At 37.7% G+C, this 20,067-nt stretch overlaps 1 protein-coding gene across 1 annotated transcript in view; it reads left to right on the top strand.

Moving 5' to 3' along the window:
- PSD3 (pleckstrin and Sec7 domain containing 3) overlaps positions 1 to 20,067 on the top strand; it is a 451,252-nt gene that overhangs the window by 314,500 nt on the left and 116,685 nt on the right. The window contains exon 9 of the mRNA XM_036751348.1: positions 9,993 to 10,036. Coding sequence (XP_036607243.1) covers positions 9,993 to 10,036 — 44 coding nt within the window. The remainder of the gene's footprint in view (positions 1 to 9,992; positions 10,037 to 20,067) is intronic.

Below are 20,067 nucleotides of genomic sequence, written 5' to 3'. Positions count from 1 at the left end.
AATAATAATATTACAATAACAATAATAAAACCAGTACATAGCAGAGGCTGACAAAATACTAGGAGCTTAATCCTCAAATAACTACTTTCTTTCTCTGCATATGTGACTCAGACTCACCAGAGGCTGGTTGTGTTTTAGAGTTCTTCTTTTGTAGGCTAGGAGTTTGGTATTCTGTTTTTCGTAATTTTGAGGAACCAGAGTGGGGGAAGCTATGCCAAGCTTTTCTTCCACCTTCAGAAGGATGAAGGGAGCAGACAGACAGGAAATACATTGAGTTTTAATGATCACTCAAACTGAAATCCATGTACATATTTCGTAGAAAATATGCTTCCTGAGGGGTAGAAAATTGAGGAGACATCATAGCATGATGATGGATAGAAATGAGACATTAGATGTCCTAGACACAATTGCTGTTCTCTATCTTGACCGAAATTGCATCTTATTATCTGGATGTGAAGCAATCAAAAGTGAGACAGAAGAAGTTAGAAATGTAAATTAGTCTAGGCTACCCATTACTTGGTAGTTGAAAGCAATTCATTTTGCATTGTCATGCCCCCAAATGAGGTACTTCTGATTTCACCAGCTCATAATGTCCTATTCAGTGTCAACAGAATGTTACTAGGGGAAGGCCCTTAAATGTTGTCTTGTTCCCAGCTGAAGTGACAACATCTTTAGTTAGGAGAAAGAGAAAGTAAGACTGGTTGAAAAATATGATAGCACTGCAGACCATACCTGAAAATACCCTTGGCCAATGGAATCAATCACTCAACAAGCATTTTTTAAGCACTAACTAGGTGCCAAGCACTGTGCTAAATGTTGGGAATATAAAGACAAAAGCAAACCAGTCTCACCTCTCAAGGAGATTATACTCTAATGTGGGAGACACTGTATGTGCAGGGGTGGGTTTGCATTAGACATATACAAATCAAAGGCAAGGTAACCTTGGAAAAGAGGGCACTAGCAGGTGTGTGTGTGTGTGTGTGTGTGTGTGTGTGTGTGCATGTGTGTGTGTGTTGGGGGGTGCTGAATAGATAGAACATTTAAGCACTTATTATATGCCAAGATGTGCTAAGTCCTTGAAGATATTAATAAGCAAAACAGCCCCCTACCTCAAGGAGTTTATACTCTAATGGAAGAAGACAACTCATAAAGGGGAGCCAGAAAGGAGTTGGGAAGAAGAGGGGCAAGATTGTTTGTGAAAAGGAGAAGAATCAGTTTGGAGAAGGGAGTCAGAAATGAAGTGACGTATTGCTTCACCTCATCCCTGCGGGCTCCCCCCCCCCCCCCATAATGGTTCATCCAGGTAATTGCCAATCAGGGGAATGGGTTCAGTGGGTAGAGGTTTCTCTAGGGTAGTAAAGTAGAAAGGAGAGGTGAAGAGAGATGGGGGAGGAAGAGTCCAGAGAATGCGTGTAACTCTGTGATTCTTCTGTGTAAGCATAAACCAGCACCATAGCTTTTTTTCCCTCCAAATAATTCTCCCACTTCCCCCTTTATCGTATACTCTTTAGTTGCATCTTTCTTCTTTCCTTATTCATGGTTTACTCATCCTTCAAAGCTAGCTCAGATCCCCATGGCTCAGTAAAGCCCTCTTTAAATATTGTCTTATTCTCTAATTGTCTGTATCACCCAATCTAATCTTGGGAATCATGTAATAGTCTGACATTTTCAGTTTACAGATGAGGCAACGGAGGTCTAGAGAATACTGAATGACTTGCCCAGGGTCAAACATCTAATAAGTTACAAACCACATCTTCCAACTGCATTTTTATTTTGTTATTTCTGCAACAATACAAAATTTCTGCGCTTTAGTCCTAGGGGAGCCCCTCCCATCCTCCCTGGATTCATCAGTCAGCATTGCACAGTACCTGCATGGTCCTGTCACTCTGGGCTTCTTTCCCTGGCTGTAAATTGTACCTCTCCCCTAAGCTGCCCATTTAAAGAGTGGTCACAAAGGCACCCAGATGAGACAGTTGATTGGTGTTAGCACAAGTATTCATTACTTCTAAGAAGACATTATAGGTTAATTAATTCATTCGTCCTTAGATAGGAAGAACATGAGAGTGAAAAGCATTACTAGATCTGTATGTAGCATTGTTGCCAAAATACTCCTTCCTGTTTTGTCAAATGTCATTTAAATGCTGGATTCTATTGCTGTCCTCTTTGCTTCCCGGGTTGGGTTGGGATTATATGTTACTGCTGGAGATAGACCCTAGAAACTATAAAATTGACACATTTTCATTAATATTTTTATTAATGTAAATTCCTTACGGGTTTAAAGAATATACTTCCGTCCTTTATGTGTAATGCAGGTGAATATTTATTTTTTATCAGACTTACGGATAGGCAAAAATAATTTATGCATAAACAAGAGATAGAGAGTAGGTGAATCCTTAGGATTACTAATTTTATGCTGAGCTAATTTAAAACGTAATGGGTACATCCTCTGGTCTGTAAATGCAAATTTAACTGCAATCATTTCCATTTTCACATTTATTTTCAGAAGCTTCCTGCTAAATGATATCCAAGTTAGATTTTTACCCAATTCCTAATGTCCTGACAGTTTGCTCTTCAATTAATAAACAAGGTTTGAATTATTCATGAGGCCCGCTTTTTGTTAAGATAGTTACGAAACATTTCGCTAATATGATATGTTTGCTTGGATCTGGTAACGAGGCATATAATAGAGCAGCATTTCAAATGTAGTAATAGCCTTGACCTTCAAATACCATAGATGTGTTTAATTCCTTAAGTTAGATATGTCTTTGCATGCATGGATCTACTTTAAAATACCTTTTTAAAAGAAAACTTGAGAGGCAGGATGGTTTAGTGGTTAGATAACTAGCTTTGGAACCAGGAAGACCTGGGTTCAAGTACCACCTCTGAAACATAATGGCTGTGTGGCCCTGGGCAAGGGTCTTTAAGCTTTAAGGTCTTTAAGACTTTAAGCTGCTAAGAATGTACCAAACTGGACTGGGAGAAGGAGTTCCATGACCCAGGGGTTAAGACCTATACCATTGAAATCACAGGGTCCCTTAAATTTAAGACAAAGGATATTAATACACATAGCATCTTCAGAATCAGATTTACCAACATTGAAATAAATACATTGCCTTTCTAACTTTACAAAATTGAATCTCCTTTCTGTCTAACAGGCACGAGCAGCCACAGCAAAGGCAGAAGATACCGTAGTTATCTAGTGGTTAATAATAGCTAACATATATGTGTACCTACTATGTGCCAGGCACCGTGCTAAGCACTTTACGATGTTTATCTAATTTGATCCTCACAACAGCCTTTTAAAGTAGGTGTCATTATTATCCCCGTTTTGCAGGTGAGGAAACAGAGGTAAAGACAGGTTAAGTGACTTACTTATGCCATGGTCACACAGTTATAAGTGTCTGAGGCCAAATTTGAACTCAGGTCTTCATGACTCCAGACTCTAGTTTGTCCATCATACCAACTAACTGCCCAGTTAGCCACTTTAGGCCTTGAAGTCAGATAATGTCTGGATGCAGTGCAGGCCTTAATCTCTAAGCTCTCAGTAAGCTTCTGTTTCCCATGATGCAGACTTCAGGGGAAGATGTAGTGCAGGCAAGACTATGAACCCTCACCATCGTCCTAGGGGGAAGATTGCAAAGTACCTGGCTGCTTCTGCCATTCCTTAAGTAGCATTCAACATATGCCCGGGGACAGTAAATCAGAGAGGAGCAACAGTTTACCCAGGAAAGGATGTGCAAAGCTGGGGCTCAGGCAGTACTTCTGTATTTATCAAGCCCAGTGCTCACCACCTGGGACCTGTGAAAGTGCTGCCGTGTAACAGAATTGCAATTAGAAGCTTGGAATTAAGATATTCTCCACCCCTCCCAACTTAAAATTAACATTCCAGCCCCCTGATCTTCTAATGCCTGTCACTCAGAGCCTATCACTTTCCTCTGCTCCTTCTTCCAGTATAACTCTCCACCTTATGCTTATCCCTGCTTGATTCCTGTCCTCTCTAACCCCTTCCACTGTGTTCTTTGGCTCCCCAAACTCCCTTTTTGTCCTCACTTGCTTCCTTCTTCTTTTTCCTCATGCTTTTTGTTAATTCTCTCTCCCTTCACAGATTCCTATATTTTTATGTATTGGCTGCCTATTGTATCTTCCCAGTCAAAAGATAAACCTTTTTTTAAAAGAGAAGCTTGGGGTTATTAAAAGCACTTTGCACAACAACTTATTCATACTGTTTTCCGCAATAAATTCAAGGTGGATACATGTCCGGAATATTAAGGATCATACCATAACAAAATTAGAATAGAAGCATGTCATATATCATTTCACAGTTATGGGTACGGAATGAATTTTTAACCAAACAGAGGATAGATGCAATTACCAAAGATAAAATAGATAATTTTGGTTACATGAAATTGAGAAGGTCTTGCACAAACAAAATTAACTCCACTAGCGTCAGGGAAGTAGTCCATTGGGAAAAAAAATACCTAAATGGACATTTATACATATATCTCAAATGCTTAGCCATATATGTAATAATATGTAATATCTTAAATGCTTAATGCATATATATGTTAAATGCTGAGCACACACATAAATAAACATATCTACATGTATATATACATATAGACACATGTGTATACACACACACAGAGGATTTCCTAAAAGTTTTAGTGAAGTGTTAAGCTTTTTTAACTTAAAAATAGCTTTAAAGCTACACTAAATCTTTTGGGACAACTTGTATGTATGCTATATATGCTAAGGTATACACACATATGTATATAAATGTATATGCATATATACACACATGTATACTAATATGTATATGCTAAGTGTTTGATAAAAAGACTAAAATAATAGACAGGTGGTCAAAGAATATGGACAGTTCTCAAAAGAAGAACTGCATGCTGTATTAATAGCCACATCAAAGAATGTTCCAAATAACTAAAAATGAAAGAAATAGAAATCAAAACAACCCCGAGGTTTCCCCTCATACTCACTAAATTGTAAAAGATGACAAAAGGTAGGAGCAGTCTGTGTTGGAGGGATTGTTGAAAGACAGGCATGCTGATGCATTATTGGTGGTTCTGAATCAGTGCAACTATTCTGGAAAAGAACTTGGAATCGTGCTGTAAGAAATGATGGATAGAGAGGAGCTGGAAAGGTGTAAACTGATGTAGAATGAAGGAAGCAGAGCCAGAAAAACAATATACACAATGACTACAATCATGTAAGTGAAAGAATAATTATAGACCAATTGAAAATGAAAACCACATGTTTATAAAGAACAGGCTGTGGTCAAGATGTGGAAAAGCATCTCCTCTTGATCCTTTGCAAATGGAGGAGGTAGCAGGACAGTCAGCTGTGTGGAAGGTCACATAGAACTTTTTTCTATGTTATTGGTTTTGATTATTTTTTTTTCCTTTTAAAAAAAATCTTTTTTATAAGGGATGGGTCCCTGAGAGTAGGAAGGGACAATCTCACTATTGAAGGGAGCACAGATACTATTACATATCGTTTCCAGTATCCATGCTTGAAATCTTAGAGCTAGACTTGATTCTTCCCTCACTCCCTAGTATGGTCAGTCATCACATCCTATGTCCTCCCTGTCAGAGCATCCTGTCACATTGCCTCTTCTTTTCCACTAAACCTGCAGTTGAGGCCCTTATCACCTCTCACCTGGATTATTGTTAATAGCCTTGTAACTAGCCTCCTTCACTGCAGGCTTTCTCCCTTCTCCTATCTACCCGTAACATATTGGCCAAATTAATCTTTCGAATGTACCGGTCTGACCCTGTTACATTCTTGCTTTAAAATTGTCAATTATTTTTTACTGCCTTATGGATAAAGTATAAACCTCTTTATGTCACATTAAAGGCTGAACATTGTCTTACCACCTTATTTCATCAATTCAACAAGCATGTGTGCCAGGTACTATATGAAGTAAGTGCTAGGGATACAAAGAAAAACAAAAACAGTCTCTGCCCTCAAGGAGTTTACAGTTTAATGGAATAATTTCATGGTATTCCCCTTCATTGCATGGGGGATAGATGCTTTTATTGCTGTGTTTCTATTGCTGAAGGGAATTCTCAGGTAAGGAAATCCTCTCTATTAATGCTGGCTGAGACTTTATCTTCAACTCAGGGGTCTTAGAGTTGACTAGAACATTGAAAGGTTCTGTCACATGACAGTTACATGACCTGTATGTGTCAAAGCTGGGACTTGAACCCAAGTCTTTAAGGCTCCAAGGCTGTTTGCTACCTTCTCTCTCCATTCATATAATCTATATTTCAGGCAAAGAGGAATATTAGTTATCTCTTGTATGTGTTAGCTATATCCCATGGCTGAAATATACTCTGCCCACATCCCTGCCTTTTAAAATTCTCCTATGCTTCAAGATCTTTAAATACCGATTCATCCAAATTGAAAGTGATTGTGCCCTCCTCAAATTTTTTTAGAGCACTCCATCAGGTTATCCCCACCTTGTGCCTTACTTATGTTTACACGCATCCTATCTCCCCTTAGATTGTAAATGTTTTATGGGAAGTAGCTACTCAGGACAATGCCTTGAACTTAACAGATGCTTAATAAATATTTACTAAGTTTTTAAGTGACTTTGTGGCTTTCAGCTGTTTGCTTTCATTTATTCATTACTAGCCTTCCTTTTTCTTGTCTGCCTGACTTCTACTTTATGCCTTCGATGAATAGCCTTCTCTACTGACCCTATCCCCTTTCTCTAGGTTTTGCAGTGGATAGAGCTGGACATGGAGGCAGCAAGGCATGAGTGTACAAATCCTGCCTCAGACATTTACTAGCTGTGTGACCCTGGCCAATCACTTAGCCTCTCTTTGCTTGAGATTGTAAACAAGGATGATAGTACTGTGTTTACCTCCCAGAGATGTGAGGATTAAATGAGATATTTGTAAACACTTTGCAAACCTTAAAGCGCTATATACATGCTAGCTGCTTTTCTTTTCTCTTTTTTAAATCATTTCTACATAACATTTCTCTGAATAATGCCTCCAGCTTTCAAGGGGAAATCTAGAGAATTATTAAAATTAGTGATGTTCCTATTTTATTATTAGCTCTCTTGTAATGCATTTATAGAGGCATCATCTTTCAAAAAAAATTTACTAAGTTAGACAAACTACTAATAGAGAATTATAGGACCTTGCAACCTTTTATGATGCTAATGTTACAAGGGCAGGCAAGAATAAGTAACAATTTTAGGCTTTTCATATTGTGATGAGGGACATACTACATAACATGACATAAACAGGGATATAATACTCCGTAAGTTATTTTTTAAAAATTTAGTTTATTTTCAATTCATGGAATCAAACAAGCATTTCCAAGATGATTGCACATGAAACTGCAAATCTCCCATCTACAACTTTCTATTCCCTCCAAATATACAACAAAGTTATCATATAATTTTTTTCCTTCCCTCCCCCCCCCCCCCAACTCTGAGATGGCTACCATTAGACACACATAAGGGTGTGTGTGTGTGTGTGTGTGTGTGTGTGTGTGTGAATAATTTCTGAATTTATAATAGTCAAAATGACTGCTGCTCAAAGTCATTCTTAAAACAATATTGCTGTTACTGTATACAATCTTCTCTTGGTTCTGCTCATTTCGCTCTTCATCATTTTGTGCAAGTCTTTTCATGCCCTTCTAAGATCATTAAGCCCATCATTTCTTATAGCACAGGAATATTCCATCACCGTTATATACCACAGCTTGTTCAGTCATTCCCCAATTAATGGGGATCCCTGCAGTTTCCAGTTCTTCTCCATCACAGAGAGAGCTGATATAAACAGCCCATTTACATTTCAAACTTAGAATTACCATTTGGGAATTTCCCTCCATCTTATTTTTACTCGCTCTCTTTGTACCTCATCCCTGTTCCCTTATTGTCTCCCCCGACCCCACCCCCACTTCACCTACCCCAACAAGAGCTGTTCCCGGGCCCCCCCCCCCCCAAAGTTATAAGTTGGAGTTGGACTGGATAATGCTAGGATCCCTTATTTGAGTCTAATAACTGAGTTTGTGGAATCTAGGCAGCTAGGTGGCAGAGTTAATGACCTGTCTTTTTACAATTGTAGTTTCTAAGTCCATGATGACCTTTGAGTCAAATAATTGGGCCCTCTTAAAGATAGCTATCCTCTGGTGCCTTGCCTAACATTCCTTTTCTTTGCCCTTTTCAGAATTTCCTGAAAATATCCAATCTGTCAGTCACTAGCTAGTGGGGTGTGCCACATAAACACATCATCCTTTTACCCATTTGACCAACTATACATGCCCAGTCCCTCTCAGGCAAAGGAAGTGTCAAGATCTGGGAGCTGCTAGCAGTCCATTTTGCCTGGAGCAGAGATGATGTGAAAAGCAGTGGCGTAAAATGAAGCTAGAAGGGAATGTTGGAGCTGGACTGTTGAGAATCTTAAATGCATGGCTAAGATATTTGTTTCATCCTAAAATTAATGGGGGGAAGCCTATAAAAATGTTTGAGCAAGGAAGTGACCTGATTAGGTCACTTGTATATTAGCAAGATTAATTTGGCAATCACATGAATTACTTCCCTCTTAGTAAGTAGTCATAAATATGTCATAGTGTGTTTGGTTTTTATTTTTCTATCTGTCCCTTGTACCTTTGCATATCATAGGTGCATAATAAATGTTCATAAATTGAATTAATCATCAGCTATAGTTACCAATGCAAAGTGGCAAGTTTCTGGTAAGCTGACTCCATTGGATTCAATCCTGGACAGTGTGTGGGCACTGCTATAGGTTCATGGACCAAGGATACTCATGGTATACTTTTATGATTTTAAAACTTTACTTTTAAATCCATAAGACATAGAGAATGACACATCTTTCGTGGGAAGGTAGGATATAAATCCTGAGATATTCCTGATCGTTCTTCCCCCACAGCCCCCTTTTGCACATCTCTTTCTACTTTGAATTTTTAAAATTCCAAAACGTTACTACTGTTCCATGCTGAGAAGATTAATAGGCCTAGCCTTGGAATAGGTTCAAGACGGTGGCATTATGGAATATTGTCACATTTTATTCTGAGCTGCCTTGTTCCACCAAACGCTTGTCATTCCCATGAGTGAGGCTCCATGGACCCTTCCCACCACATGAGCCTTATGTCTAATCCAAACGAAATTGTATCCAGTGTGAAGTCAAGTTACTCAAGATTATTGGTGACTGTGAACTTTTCAGAGATTTCACCTCTCAAAAGGAGACTTTGCTACTGATTTTCACTCTGTCTTGGTTCTTTCTTTCCATCTAACTTTATCTTATTAGTTTATATATAAAATTTTTATGCTCATCTTTGAAAATGGACATAGTGAAGTAGAAGGTATACTGGATTTGGAATCATAGGAGTTTAAAATTGTGGCCTCTTTTAGATGCTGCCTGCGAGACTTTGGGCAAATTATTTAACCTCGTAGGCCGTTTTTCTTCTCTGCTGAGAAAATGAAAGGTTTGTACCAGATGACTTGTGAGCTCCCAATTTTAATTTTTGAGTTGGTTACATAGTGAAACTATACAGATACCATTACAGGAATTATCAGCAAGGTACCTTTTCAATTGGGCAGAAAATAAGAATGTACAGTCTACTTTCAATCAATGCAGATCCTTTTGTTGTTATTAGTGGGGGAAACAGTATTATGCATCATGTTTAATAAAAAGTTTTTTTTTTACCCTGTGGAAAGTTTGTTTTCAAGTTTTATTTTTTTCTATACATATTATTTACAGTTTTCTTCCCCTCTGTGCCCCTTTACCCACTCACAGAATTGCCATTGACCTCATGAAAAGGCTCTTGGTAAGAGGCGGCAGTAGGCTCTTGATGAATTGGGCCTGTTCCTGTGATGAGTGTCTGGGCTCTGTAGGAGGTTGCTTGCTTTCTCATTTCTGCCTTGCTAGGCTTGTTTACTGAATTCTTCTAAAGGCAATAAAATGAGAAGAATGATCCCCTTTTATTTCTTCTCTTTTCAGGCTCTCTACAATTCCATCAAGAATGAAAAACTCGAATGGGCAGTGTAAGTATATTATGTGGTATGCCTTAAATAAATGAAGCGTTCTTTCGGTGTTAGCTCTGTATGTTAGAGGAGTTCCCAATAAAGGGTAAATACATCTTGTCAGGGTAGAATTTTTCCTGAAGGAGAGAGTGATCTCTTTTGGGGACTTCTTTTAATACTAAGCGATGTTCATTCAACCATCAAACATGTTCCTGGTAGAGTCTTTGAATATTCATTTGAATATCGATGTTAGTGTTAATATGAACATAACAAAGCATGGAGATGGTGGCTTGGTTTAGTGAATAGAAGACCAACCTTAAAGTTAAGAAAACATGGCTTCAGGTCCTGCTTTTGACATTTTGGAGCTGTTTGACCATGGGCAAGTTGAGTCTCAACACTGGGAGTTCCTGACTCTTGATGAAAACACAGGTTTAGATGAAAACAAAACAAAGCATCATGGGAGCATAGTTAATCAATAAATATGTATTAAGTGCCTACTATGTGCCAGGCACCATGCTAAAAGCAAGGACTTTAAATACAAAAAAGAAAGACGATCCCTGCCATCCACAAAAGGAAGCTAAAAGGAGGTTGCTTACCTAGTGCTGGGGCTTGATGGAGTAGTCCAGAGGAGTATAGTGGCATAGGGACTGAAGAGATGGCTGCCTTGGGCACCCTTCTTAAATGGAAAGGAGCTCTCCACCCTTCATTCAGAAAGAGGTGCTCCAGGGACATAGGATCCAGGCTCTAGAGCTGTAATGGCCCAGTGAGGCCATCTTGTCACTCGCCTCATTTTACAAATGAGGACTCTGAGATTTAGCATCATTATGAAAGCAAATATGTTGGGGACGATGTGTATAATAGTTCCCAATGGAAATGTTTTAATCATTACTTTAAAAAATTATCTGCCATTTTAATGCAGATAAATGAAAATAAGCTTTATAATGTAATGGTTTATGTGCCTACATAGATACACTAATACATAATGACCACTTGCTATTTCAAAGAAAGGTCCTCTTGACAGGAACTTTTGCAATAACTGAGTCTAAGATTTATATAAGAATATATTCCGCCTTTTGGACAGGTAAATTCTCACTATTATACACAAGCTTGGTTCTTTGCATTGACACAGCATAACTCCAGTTTCCACTTATCTTTACAACTCAATATAAATCTGTTTACTCACACACAAATTTGTCTAGCATCATCAAAAAATATTTGCTTTTGACAAGCTAATATGTTCACGGCACTTGGGTTGAAGACATGAATCAACTCTTGTCTTCTGATATGTAACCTAAGAGAAATGATGGTCTCCAAGGTTCCCTCCAGATATTAAAATTCAATGAATCTCCATTTTTAAAAACATTTCAATTTATGAGATCTTTTAAACAAGGAATATCAGCTTTCCCTTTTGATATATACACATTATATACATATATATATATATATACACACACATATATAAAATATGTGAGTGTATATACATATATGTATATATATGTATGTGTGTGTGTATACACACACATTTGTGTATGTGTCTCTGTGTAACATTTATGTCTATAGATACTGTGATACTCATAGACCACCTGTAATTTCAAAGCAGTTTTTTATTGATGGGGGTCTTTAAAGTACAAGTTCTTGAGTTATTTAATACATATGCATATTTGTGGTTTTCTGAGTAAATATGTCAATGATGTAGGTTTTTACTGTTTTCCTTAAAAAGGCATTTTGGGAATCATGGTGCATCAGGCAATTAGCTACCTACATCAGAATGGCAGGGGCCACTGCAAATGCTCTATGACACTCTGATATTGTAAAGCACCCAGAGAGGGTTTAGAGAGAAGTTGCTAAAAGTTAGAGATCATGTCTACATTTTTATGTAGTCCCTAAATCAGTGAGATTTAGCACACACTCATTGTTATTGTTAGCCCTTGCTCATGGTACAGTATTAGATTGTCTACAAACCAGTGACTTATACAGGGTCCACTGAAAATAACAGTGACTGTGTTCAAATATCCTTAATAAATGAAAAAGCATTGCTAGTCCCTACCTTCAAGGAAGTTACAATAAGAAGAGATAACAGATATAGGGGGAAGCTAGGTGGCACAGTGGATAGAGTGCCAGGTCTGGTTTCAGGAAGATTCCTCTTCCTAAGTTCAAATCTAGCCTTAGGCATACTTAGCTGTGTGACCCTGAGCAAGTCACTTAACCCTGTTTGTCCCAGTTTCCTTATCTGTAAAATGAGCTGGGGAAGGAAATGGCAAACCACTCCAGTATCTCGTAAATCTAGAGCTGTAGGGAACCTCAGAGACCTTCTAGTCCAGGTCCTCCATTTTGCAGATGAGAAAACCAAGGCCCAGAAAGAAAAATTACTTGCCAAGGATAACAACACACTGCTGATAGCCAGTAGTATCAGATGTGGGATTTGAATCTAGAACCTTTAGCAACAGAGCCAGTGTTCTTTGAATTGACACTCATTGGGACTGGGAGAAATGCACTTTTGAAGGTCTGACTGGGTGGGTAAGTACTCTTCCAAATGGGGGCAGGTGGGGCAATGGCGAGGCAAATGGCTAGATGGTCCTGATGGGTTGCTGAGTGCAATTTAAGAATTAACAAAGACAGGCCCTGTATGATCTCTTAAGTAAAAATTAATTATTTTCAGTAGTGTGATGGCTTTTTTTATAGTGTAAAGTATTGGCTTTCATATTAAAGTGTAAATATAATGTTTATATGAGAATTTTAAAAAATCACACTTCTGATGATATTCCATGAAAATCAGTGAATGATAGTCATGAAGCATTTATTAAGTACCTACTATGTGCCAGGCACTGTACTAAACGCTAGAAATAATCACCTTCTAAGCATCTCAGCTGCCATTTTAGATTCTCAGTGAAATCTGATTTTTATCTTAATCTTCTCAATTCAGAATGGTACAGAGAATAGATTTGCTCACATCACAAGGCATCAGTATAGGAACTGAGGTTTAAATGCTTGAATTCTAATACTTCCTCTACTGCCTTCATTGTGTGGCAGTTCCTTTAGGCCATTGAATTGAAGTATGGATCTAAGACCTCCTTCTGATCCCCTGGTATGAGATGATGGACCCTCTCTCATCTTTCTCACTTGTCACGCACCATTATGCACATCACATTCCACTAGTCAGCCAAAGTGCTTCCATTTAAGTCAGGGGACAACATGAAATCCCCCCAAAAGCCATCAGAGTAGAATGAATTTTAACTTACTTAACTTACTTTAATATAAAAGAATATGATATGTAGCACTGGACACAGAGAGAAAAAAGGAAGCATTATGAATTATAAAGCAAGACAGACTGTTTAAAGCTAGAAGGGATCTTTGTCAGTCAGTTGATCAATAAATCATGCATTTATTAAGTTCCGATTGTATGCCAAGTAGCATGCTAGGAAGTTAAAAAATAAAACAAATATAAAATAGCTCCTGCCTTTTAGGAGCTTACATTATCTTGGGGAAGACAAATACAAGGTAGTTATAGATCATCTATTAACAGTCCCCTCACTTTATAGATAAAAGGAGACTAAGAAAGACAGGTCTGTGATAAGAACTTAGACCTGGGCTTTCACTCTTTACCTATATTACACTCTGTTAATCAAAGGTGAGGAGGGGTATTGTCTGTACAAGAGCTGGAAGGCCCTGCTCTATCAATGTTGATACTCCTGATTTCAGCGTAACTACCTAATTCTTCTTTAGTCATAGAGCTGGCCTTGCCAATGTTCCTATCAAGAAGCAGATTATTCTCATCAATTTGTCTGAATAAATCCTTTCTCAACCCTACACTGAAAGAAGGAACTCTGATCTTACATATTGCCCTATAATTCATTTTGCAGCAAGAGCCATTTGGAACCTTTCTTATCTCTGCTTCTGAAATTGAATTGTTTTATATCAGCCTTCACATATCAGATTGTTCTAGAATATTGAGTGGGGTGATGTCGCAGAGGAAACTTTTGGCTACTGGATAATGTGTTTTCAATAGCCCCAAGGCATCTAACGGCTCTTTGCAATGGGCGGCACCACAGGCATACCACATATTAATTGTTCTGTCTAATGTTGTTTCTCTGTGACATTTTTAATACCCTATAACTGAGCCCAGACGTGAAGTCATACTTTAATATTGTTTGGCTAATTTCCCATTTATGACATTTCCCAAATTGGCATCTTGTTTCCATTGACCCAGTGAACACCTTAGATGAGGTTCACCTATAGGATCTCTGACTTCTCTATTATTCCTTCCTTTGAATGAATGCATTACCATCTTCCTTTAAGGAAAACAGTTCAGCTTATTTAGAGTTTTACTGATAGGAAAACCAAAGACCATCCACTATCCCCTTCCTTCTCAGTGGAGATTATAAAAGAGTTTACCAGCGGCCATGGTAGTGATACTGGTAAAAGGGAACAACAGTACTGGCATCAGTCAGTCAACAAATATTTAAGTGCCTAGTTTGTGCCCTGAGAAGCAGGTATAACACATGGAGGACTGGACTTGAAGTCAGGAAGACATTAATTCGAGTTCTGGCCAATGACAACAATATGGTGGTGAGATCTTAGGTACGTTACTTAACTTTTCATCACTCTAGACAATGATAAGAGTTGCAGGGAAGGTGCTCAACTGATTTCCTGACCTAGCATATCCTGCACCAGTGAAGTCACAGGTGCGCATCCTGTCCCTATCCCTATCCTTTAAATGTGGCTGGCACTGTCTTAGGCACTAGAGATATGCAATAAAAAAAGGAAACAGGTCCTGCCCTCAATGAGCTTATGTTCTTTAAGGGAAGATCACACTGTATAATTTTGGGGAGATCACTTATCGATGTTTGCCTCAGTTCTCCCATCTGGAAAATACGTCTACTTCTCAGGGTTTTTGTGAGGATAAAGTGAGATGATGATTTTAAAGCATTTAGCATAGTACCTGGCGCATAGTAAGCACTATATAAATGTTAGGTGGTAATAATAATAATAATAATAAGTGTCTATATGAAATTTATACAAACTGAATATAAGGTGCTTTAGGTACTGGGGAGAAGGAAATCAAGAAAGGCCTCTTACAGCCTCAGTCAGTGAACATTTATTAAACACCTACTATGTGCCAGGTACTAGGGCTAGTTTCTGGAGTTATAATGGCAGAAATGAAACACTCTCTGTCCACTCTCTGTGCCTAAGGAACTTGCATTTTGTGGGATAAATACTGATTATTCTCCTTTTCCCTTCCTCCTCCTACCCCTATTAGCTTTATCTAGTTTGGAGTTTAGGAATTGAAGCAATCTATTCCCAAAGTTTTTTTGTTTGTAACTGTTTTGGTTAGACAAAAAATTAAATGAACTTATAACTTTTTCTAAAGCAGATTTTTCTCAAGGCCTTTATTCACAAAACTTCATCATCTTGGTAGACTTAAAAGAGTATGGGTTCTAGTTTTATAAATAATTAATGACTCCTAGGACCATGCTATTTGAAACAGGTCTAACCTTTAATATAGGTGCTACTCTGCACTGTGCTAAGTACTTTATAAGTATCTTATTTGATCCTTACCGCAACCCTGGGAAGTAAGTTCTATCATTATCCCCATTTTACAGATGAGGAAACTGAGGCAGAGGTTAAATGACTTGCGCAGGGTCACACAGCTAGTAAGTATCTGAACTAAAATTTGAACTTAGTTCTTCCTGATTCTACTCCCAGTCCTCCATCCACGGAGCCTCCTTGTTGCTGCTCAAATTTTGCCTTGAGCTACCTTCCTTCCATTTTCCATTTTTGTTTAAATAACCAACTACAGTTATTTAAGTTCTCAAAAGATGATTTCTTGCATAATTTAATTTTCTCATTTTTAGGATATTAATTCCCTAATGATTCTGGATTTCTAAAACATTCTCAGACTAAGTATTTCTTAGTAGTATATTTGAGTAAAACGAGCCCTCTCTCTGGTAGTAAATTGCTCACTCGAATGTAATGACCTTTCATTAATATAGAGCCTTTCCCATAAAAATATGGAAGTGATTATTTCCTTAAGCTGTAAAATACTATTCTGAGAGAGGCTAGGGTCGATAGTGAAGCAATGACCTTGTTTTTGCAGGTGAGTAGATTGAGACAGAGAAATTTCTTTAAAGTTAAATCTATGTATTCTAAATATTCATGATAATTGTTTTTCAGAACTAAATCAGTATGAATGAAAACAAATAATGCTTTTCCCCCTTTACTATTATAGTTTTGTTTAATGATGGGAAGATTACATTTAAACAAACAAAAATATTTGCATAGGACATATTTACTATAAAGAACAGTCACAAATTTTCCTCTAGTTTTATATACTCCATTAACACACTACATAGAAACATTGATACCTCCCTGAAGACTTTCACTAGTGTTTGTGGCTGAAAGTGAATCCTCCCCATCTTTTGCTTTCATTCATTGTTCAGAATATGTCTGGGTCCTTCCCTGTTCTCTAAACAGAAGAAAATTGCATTTTTGGGTCTCCAGTAAAAACAAACATCATCATTTTGGAGAACACAATATTTGAGGAGACATTCAAGAATGCACAACAATATGGAGTGATTTGTGTGATGGCAAAGAGTCGGACCAATGACATCATGAGAGTGATGTCTGGACATTGGATTTAAGTGAGGCAGATAGAAAAAAGGCTGTGGACGGGCGGAAGACTGGGCTTAAAATTGTCCGTCACCTGTTTCCCTGTGACCATGGGCAAATCATTACTATTTCTCAGCCTGAGCTTCTTCATCCATGAAATAAATGGTTGAACTAAATGGTCTCTAACTTTCCTTTCATCTTTAAATTCTATATTCCTATAACATTAGAAAATGGATTGTGCTGCTTACTGTCTCAGTAAAAATATCAAGAAGACTGTGCTTCAAATAGGGGGAAAGAAAGGAAGAAAAAGAAGTAAACATATTAGAGTTGACTCTGAAAATATGAAATTGACTCTAGAACTGCCCTGTATCCTGGAGATGAGATCGAAAAGGAAATGAGATCATGATTGAATAAAGAAATAAAACATTTATTAAGCACTTGTTATGTACAAAGTACTATGCCAGGAGCTAAGGGTATGTACAGGAAAGCAAGACAATCCTGACTTTTAAGGACTTCATATTCTAATAGGAGAGGCAGCACATACAGGATGTTTGAGCTACAAGTAAGGTAGAAATGCTTAGTTGTGGTCCTTATGATGCATCCCCCAAACAGTCTGTAACACATCTTATTTGGTGCCATTTCCACCAATTAAAAACCGTTACCCATTTTCTAACATTGACCCATTTGACAGTGCCAAGGACTTGGGTGGTGAGAGCTTTGTTTTCTGGGATTTCAGCAGCCTGTTGGTGGCATTTGGAGAAGGACTTGTCAGCATGTATCTCCAAGAGGATTGTTCCCTGGGATGATGAGTGCAGAGGCTGATAAAGCAGGGCCAGCAGTCTGGAGGTCATTGCTATTTTGGGGGCTCCTGGGCTTGTCTTTCCGTAATTGACTTTTGGTCATAGGCTCATATATCTAGAACTGGAAAGAATCCTGGATGTCCTCTAGTTGGACTCCCTCGTTTGCAGATGAGAAAACTCATACCCAGGGAGGTCGAGTTATTGCTAAGGCCACATGCGTAGTAACCATTACAAGCAGGATTTGAACCCATATCCTCTGAATCCAGAATCACTCCCCTTTCCAGTGTTCCCTATTACCTTCTTAACTCAGAAGTTTTTATCTGAAGGACTAAAATGATGGGTAAGTTAGTTTTGTTAGTTGAAAAAGAAGTCTAATCTGTGCTTTAGAAGATGGAAATAAGAGGGGGATAGTGGGGTCCCTGATGGCTTCATTGGGAGTTTGAATCACATTCTGCACTTCAGTATCTTTTTGGTCCATAAGCACCAGCTCCTTATGATGATTCTCTAAACATTCCCATGTCAGGCATTAAAGAAACAGAAAAGCTTAATCTTTGTTTATTTTGTCAAGGACATGTTTCATTTTTAAAGACCTGACAAGGCGTTTGTGCTTCAGTGAAGAGTATCAGCTTCATTCCTTATTTATGTTGGGAATTACATCAACATTTAGAAGAGAATGGCAGCATCCTTCTTAGAACAGAAATAGTCATGCTCATGATGCTGAAAGGAGAACGACAAAGCACAGTGTGGTCCGTTGATCATATAATCTTAATCATTTTTTCTTTATATCTTTTTTACCTCAGAATAGGAGGAGCAGCAGATGGAAAACTATATAGTGTTAACGACCTCAGTGGAACTGAAGGAACTTTAAAATCACTGAGATGAAAAGTTGTATGGAACAAGGACTTTTTTTTAACCACAAGCTGATCATTTAGATAATTTTTTTGAGTCAGTTTGAGAGCATTATTTACCAAATGGTACAAGTAAGGCAAAAATATTTTTTAAAAGTAAAATATATAATTCCAGACTAAGTGCATGTATGCATATATTTGTCAGTTTTTTTATATACACATATGTATACATGTACACACGTATACACACATCTGCATATGAAAGTACTGTCATTGCTTTTAAAAGCTAATGTATTGTGTGCATGTATGTGCATGTACTTGTGTGTGTATATATGCTTGTATGTACATATACACATATCCATATATGTATATGCCCACATGTATGTACACATGTACACATGCATGCATTGGCTATTGAAAACCCTGTGCATGCATATGTACGTGTACATGCACATGTGTATTGTATGTATACATATATGTATATAAAGGTACTGTCATGGCTTTCAGTAACCTGTGTGTGTATATGTATGCACACATACACAAAGGGCATACATACGTACGCACATATAAATACACATGCACATATGCACATGTATGTTTGTATATATACATTTATGCATATGCATGCATATTTATTTACAGGAGGTATAGTAAGAGAAAGAGAAAAGTCACTTAGCTGGATCAATAGTAAAGAAAGTATATCCCAATAGATGAACAGCTTGAATTTTTTTTTATTGCTGATAGACTTTGAAAAGCTTCCCAGTAGAGTTTTCAGGAACATTTATTCAGGCTGGCTGATTACCAGTGCATTACTAACCCAGCAAATGAGGATCTTTTTTTCTTTTCTGGCTTTCTTTGTAATGTTTTAACTAACCCCCAAGCTTTGAGTTTTGCATTCTTCTTCTCAATTTCTTTTTAATTTTAGAAAGGGTGTGGTTATTACTTTCAATAGAAGAATGTTTCAATTTCTATGTTGCTTAAACAAAAAACAAGTTTAAAAACAAAATAGCTTTTTTCCTCCCTTTCACATATGACATTTTTCTGTGACATCAAAAGAATAAAAAAAAAGCTACCCTCCAAAGGATGGGGACATCCTTTTTTTTTTTAGCGGTCACCAAAATACACCTGTACATTTGTGTAGTCACTACATTATCCCCATGATTATTATTGGTCCTCTTCAAAAATGGACAAACCACCACAACAACATTATTTCCTCACAAAGGGAAATGGTATTTAAAGATTTCAGAGTAGAAAAAATAGCAATTTAACCAAAGGCTTTTTAAAAAAAATATCAGTTTTCCCCAAAATTGCCTGTCTTCAACTTGTCATTTCTTTGTCAAAGTATACTGATATGTCATGATTGAAAGTAGCATGCTAAGTCTGATTCACATTGAAAAGTAGCCCATCCACATGACGTTTTATGTTGTACTAGAGGCCATCAACCCAACTCCTTTTTATAAAGGGGTCATAGGTATGGCCTTTTGCCACCCAGTGTGCTTCAGAAAAGTGTCAAAAGTGGTTGTTTAAAAAACAACACATTCCAAGGAAATGTGAAGATATCAAAATATGCAAGTCTCATTCTAGAACTGTTTATTCACTCTCATAGGTTTTGCAGGCATTGACCTCAAGTCTGTTTAGTTATCTTGAAATGGGTATTGATAGGCCTCAACTCCTTGTCCTGAGAACTTGGTTGGAGAAAAGGTAAGAAGCCAGAATCCTCAGAAGAAAGGGAAATAAATATTATCTACATGTATCTTCCATCTTCTTGAGCATAATGATACCATCACCTGAAACCTTT

This window comes from Trichosurus vulpecula, chromosome 3 (genome assembly GCF_011100635.1).
Source record: "Trichosurus vulpecula isolate mTriVul1 chromosome 3, mTriVul1.pri, whole genome shotgun sequence".
In the NCBI taxonomy this organism is placed as follows: domain Eukaryota; kingdom Metazoa; phylum Chordata; class Mammalia; order Diprotodontia; family Phalangeridae; genus Trichosurus; species Trichosurus vulpecula.
This window is presented reverse-complemented; position numbering and strand designations above follow the sequence as displayed.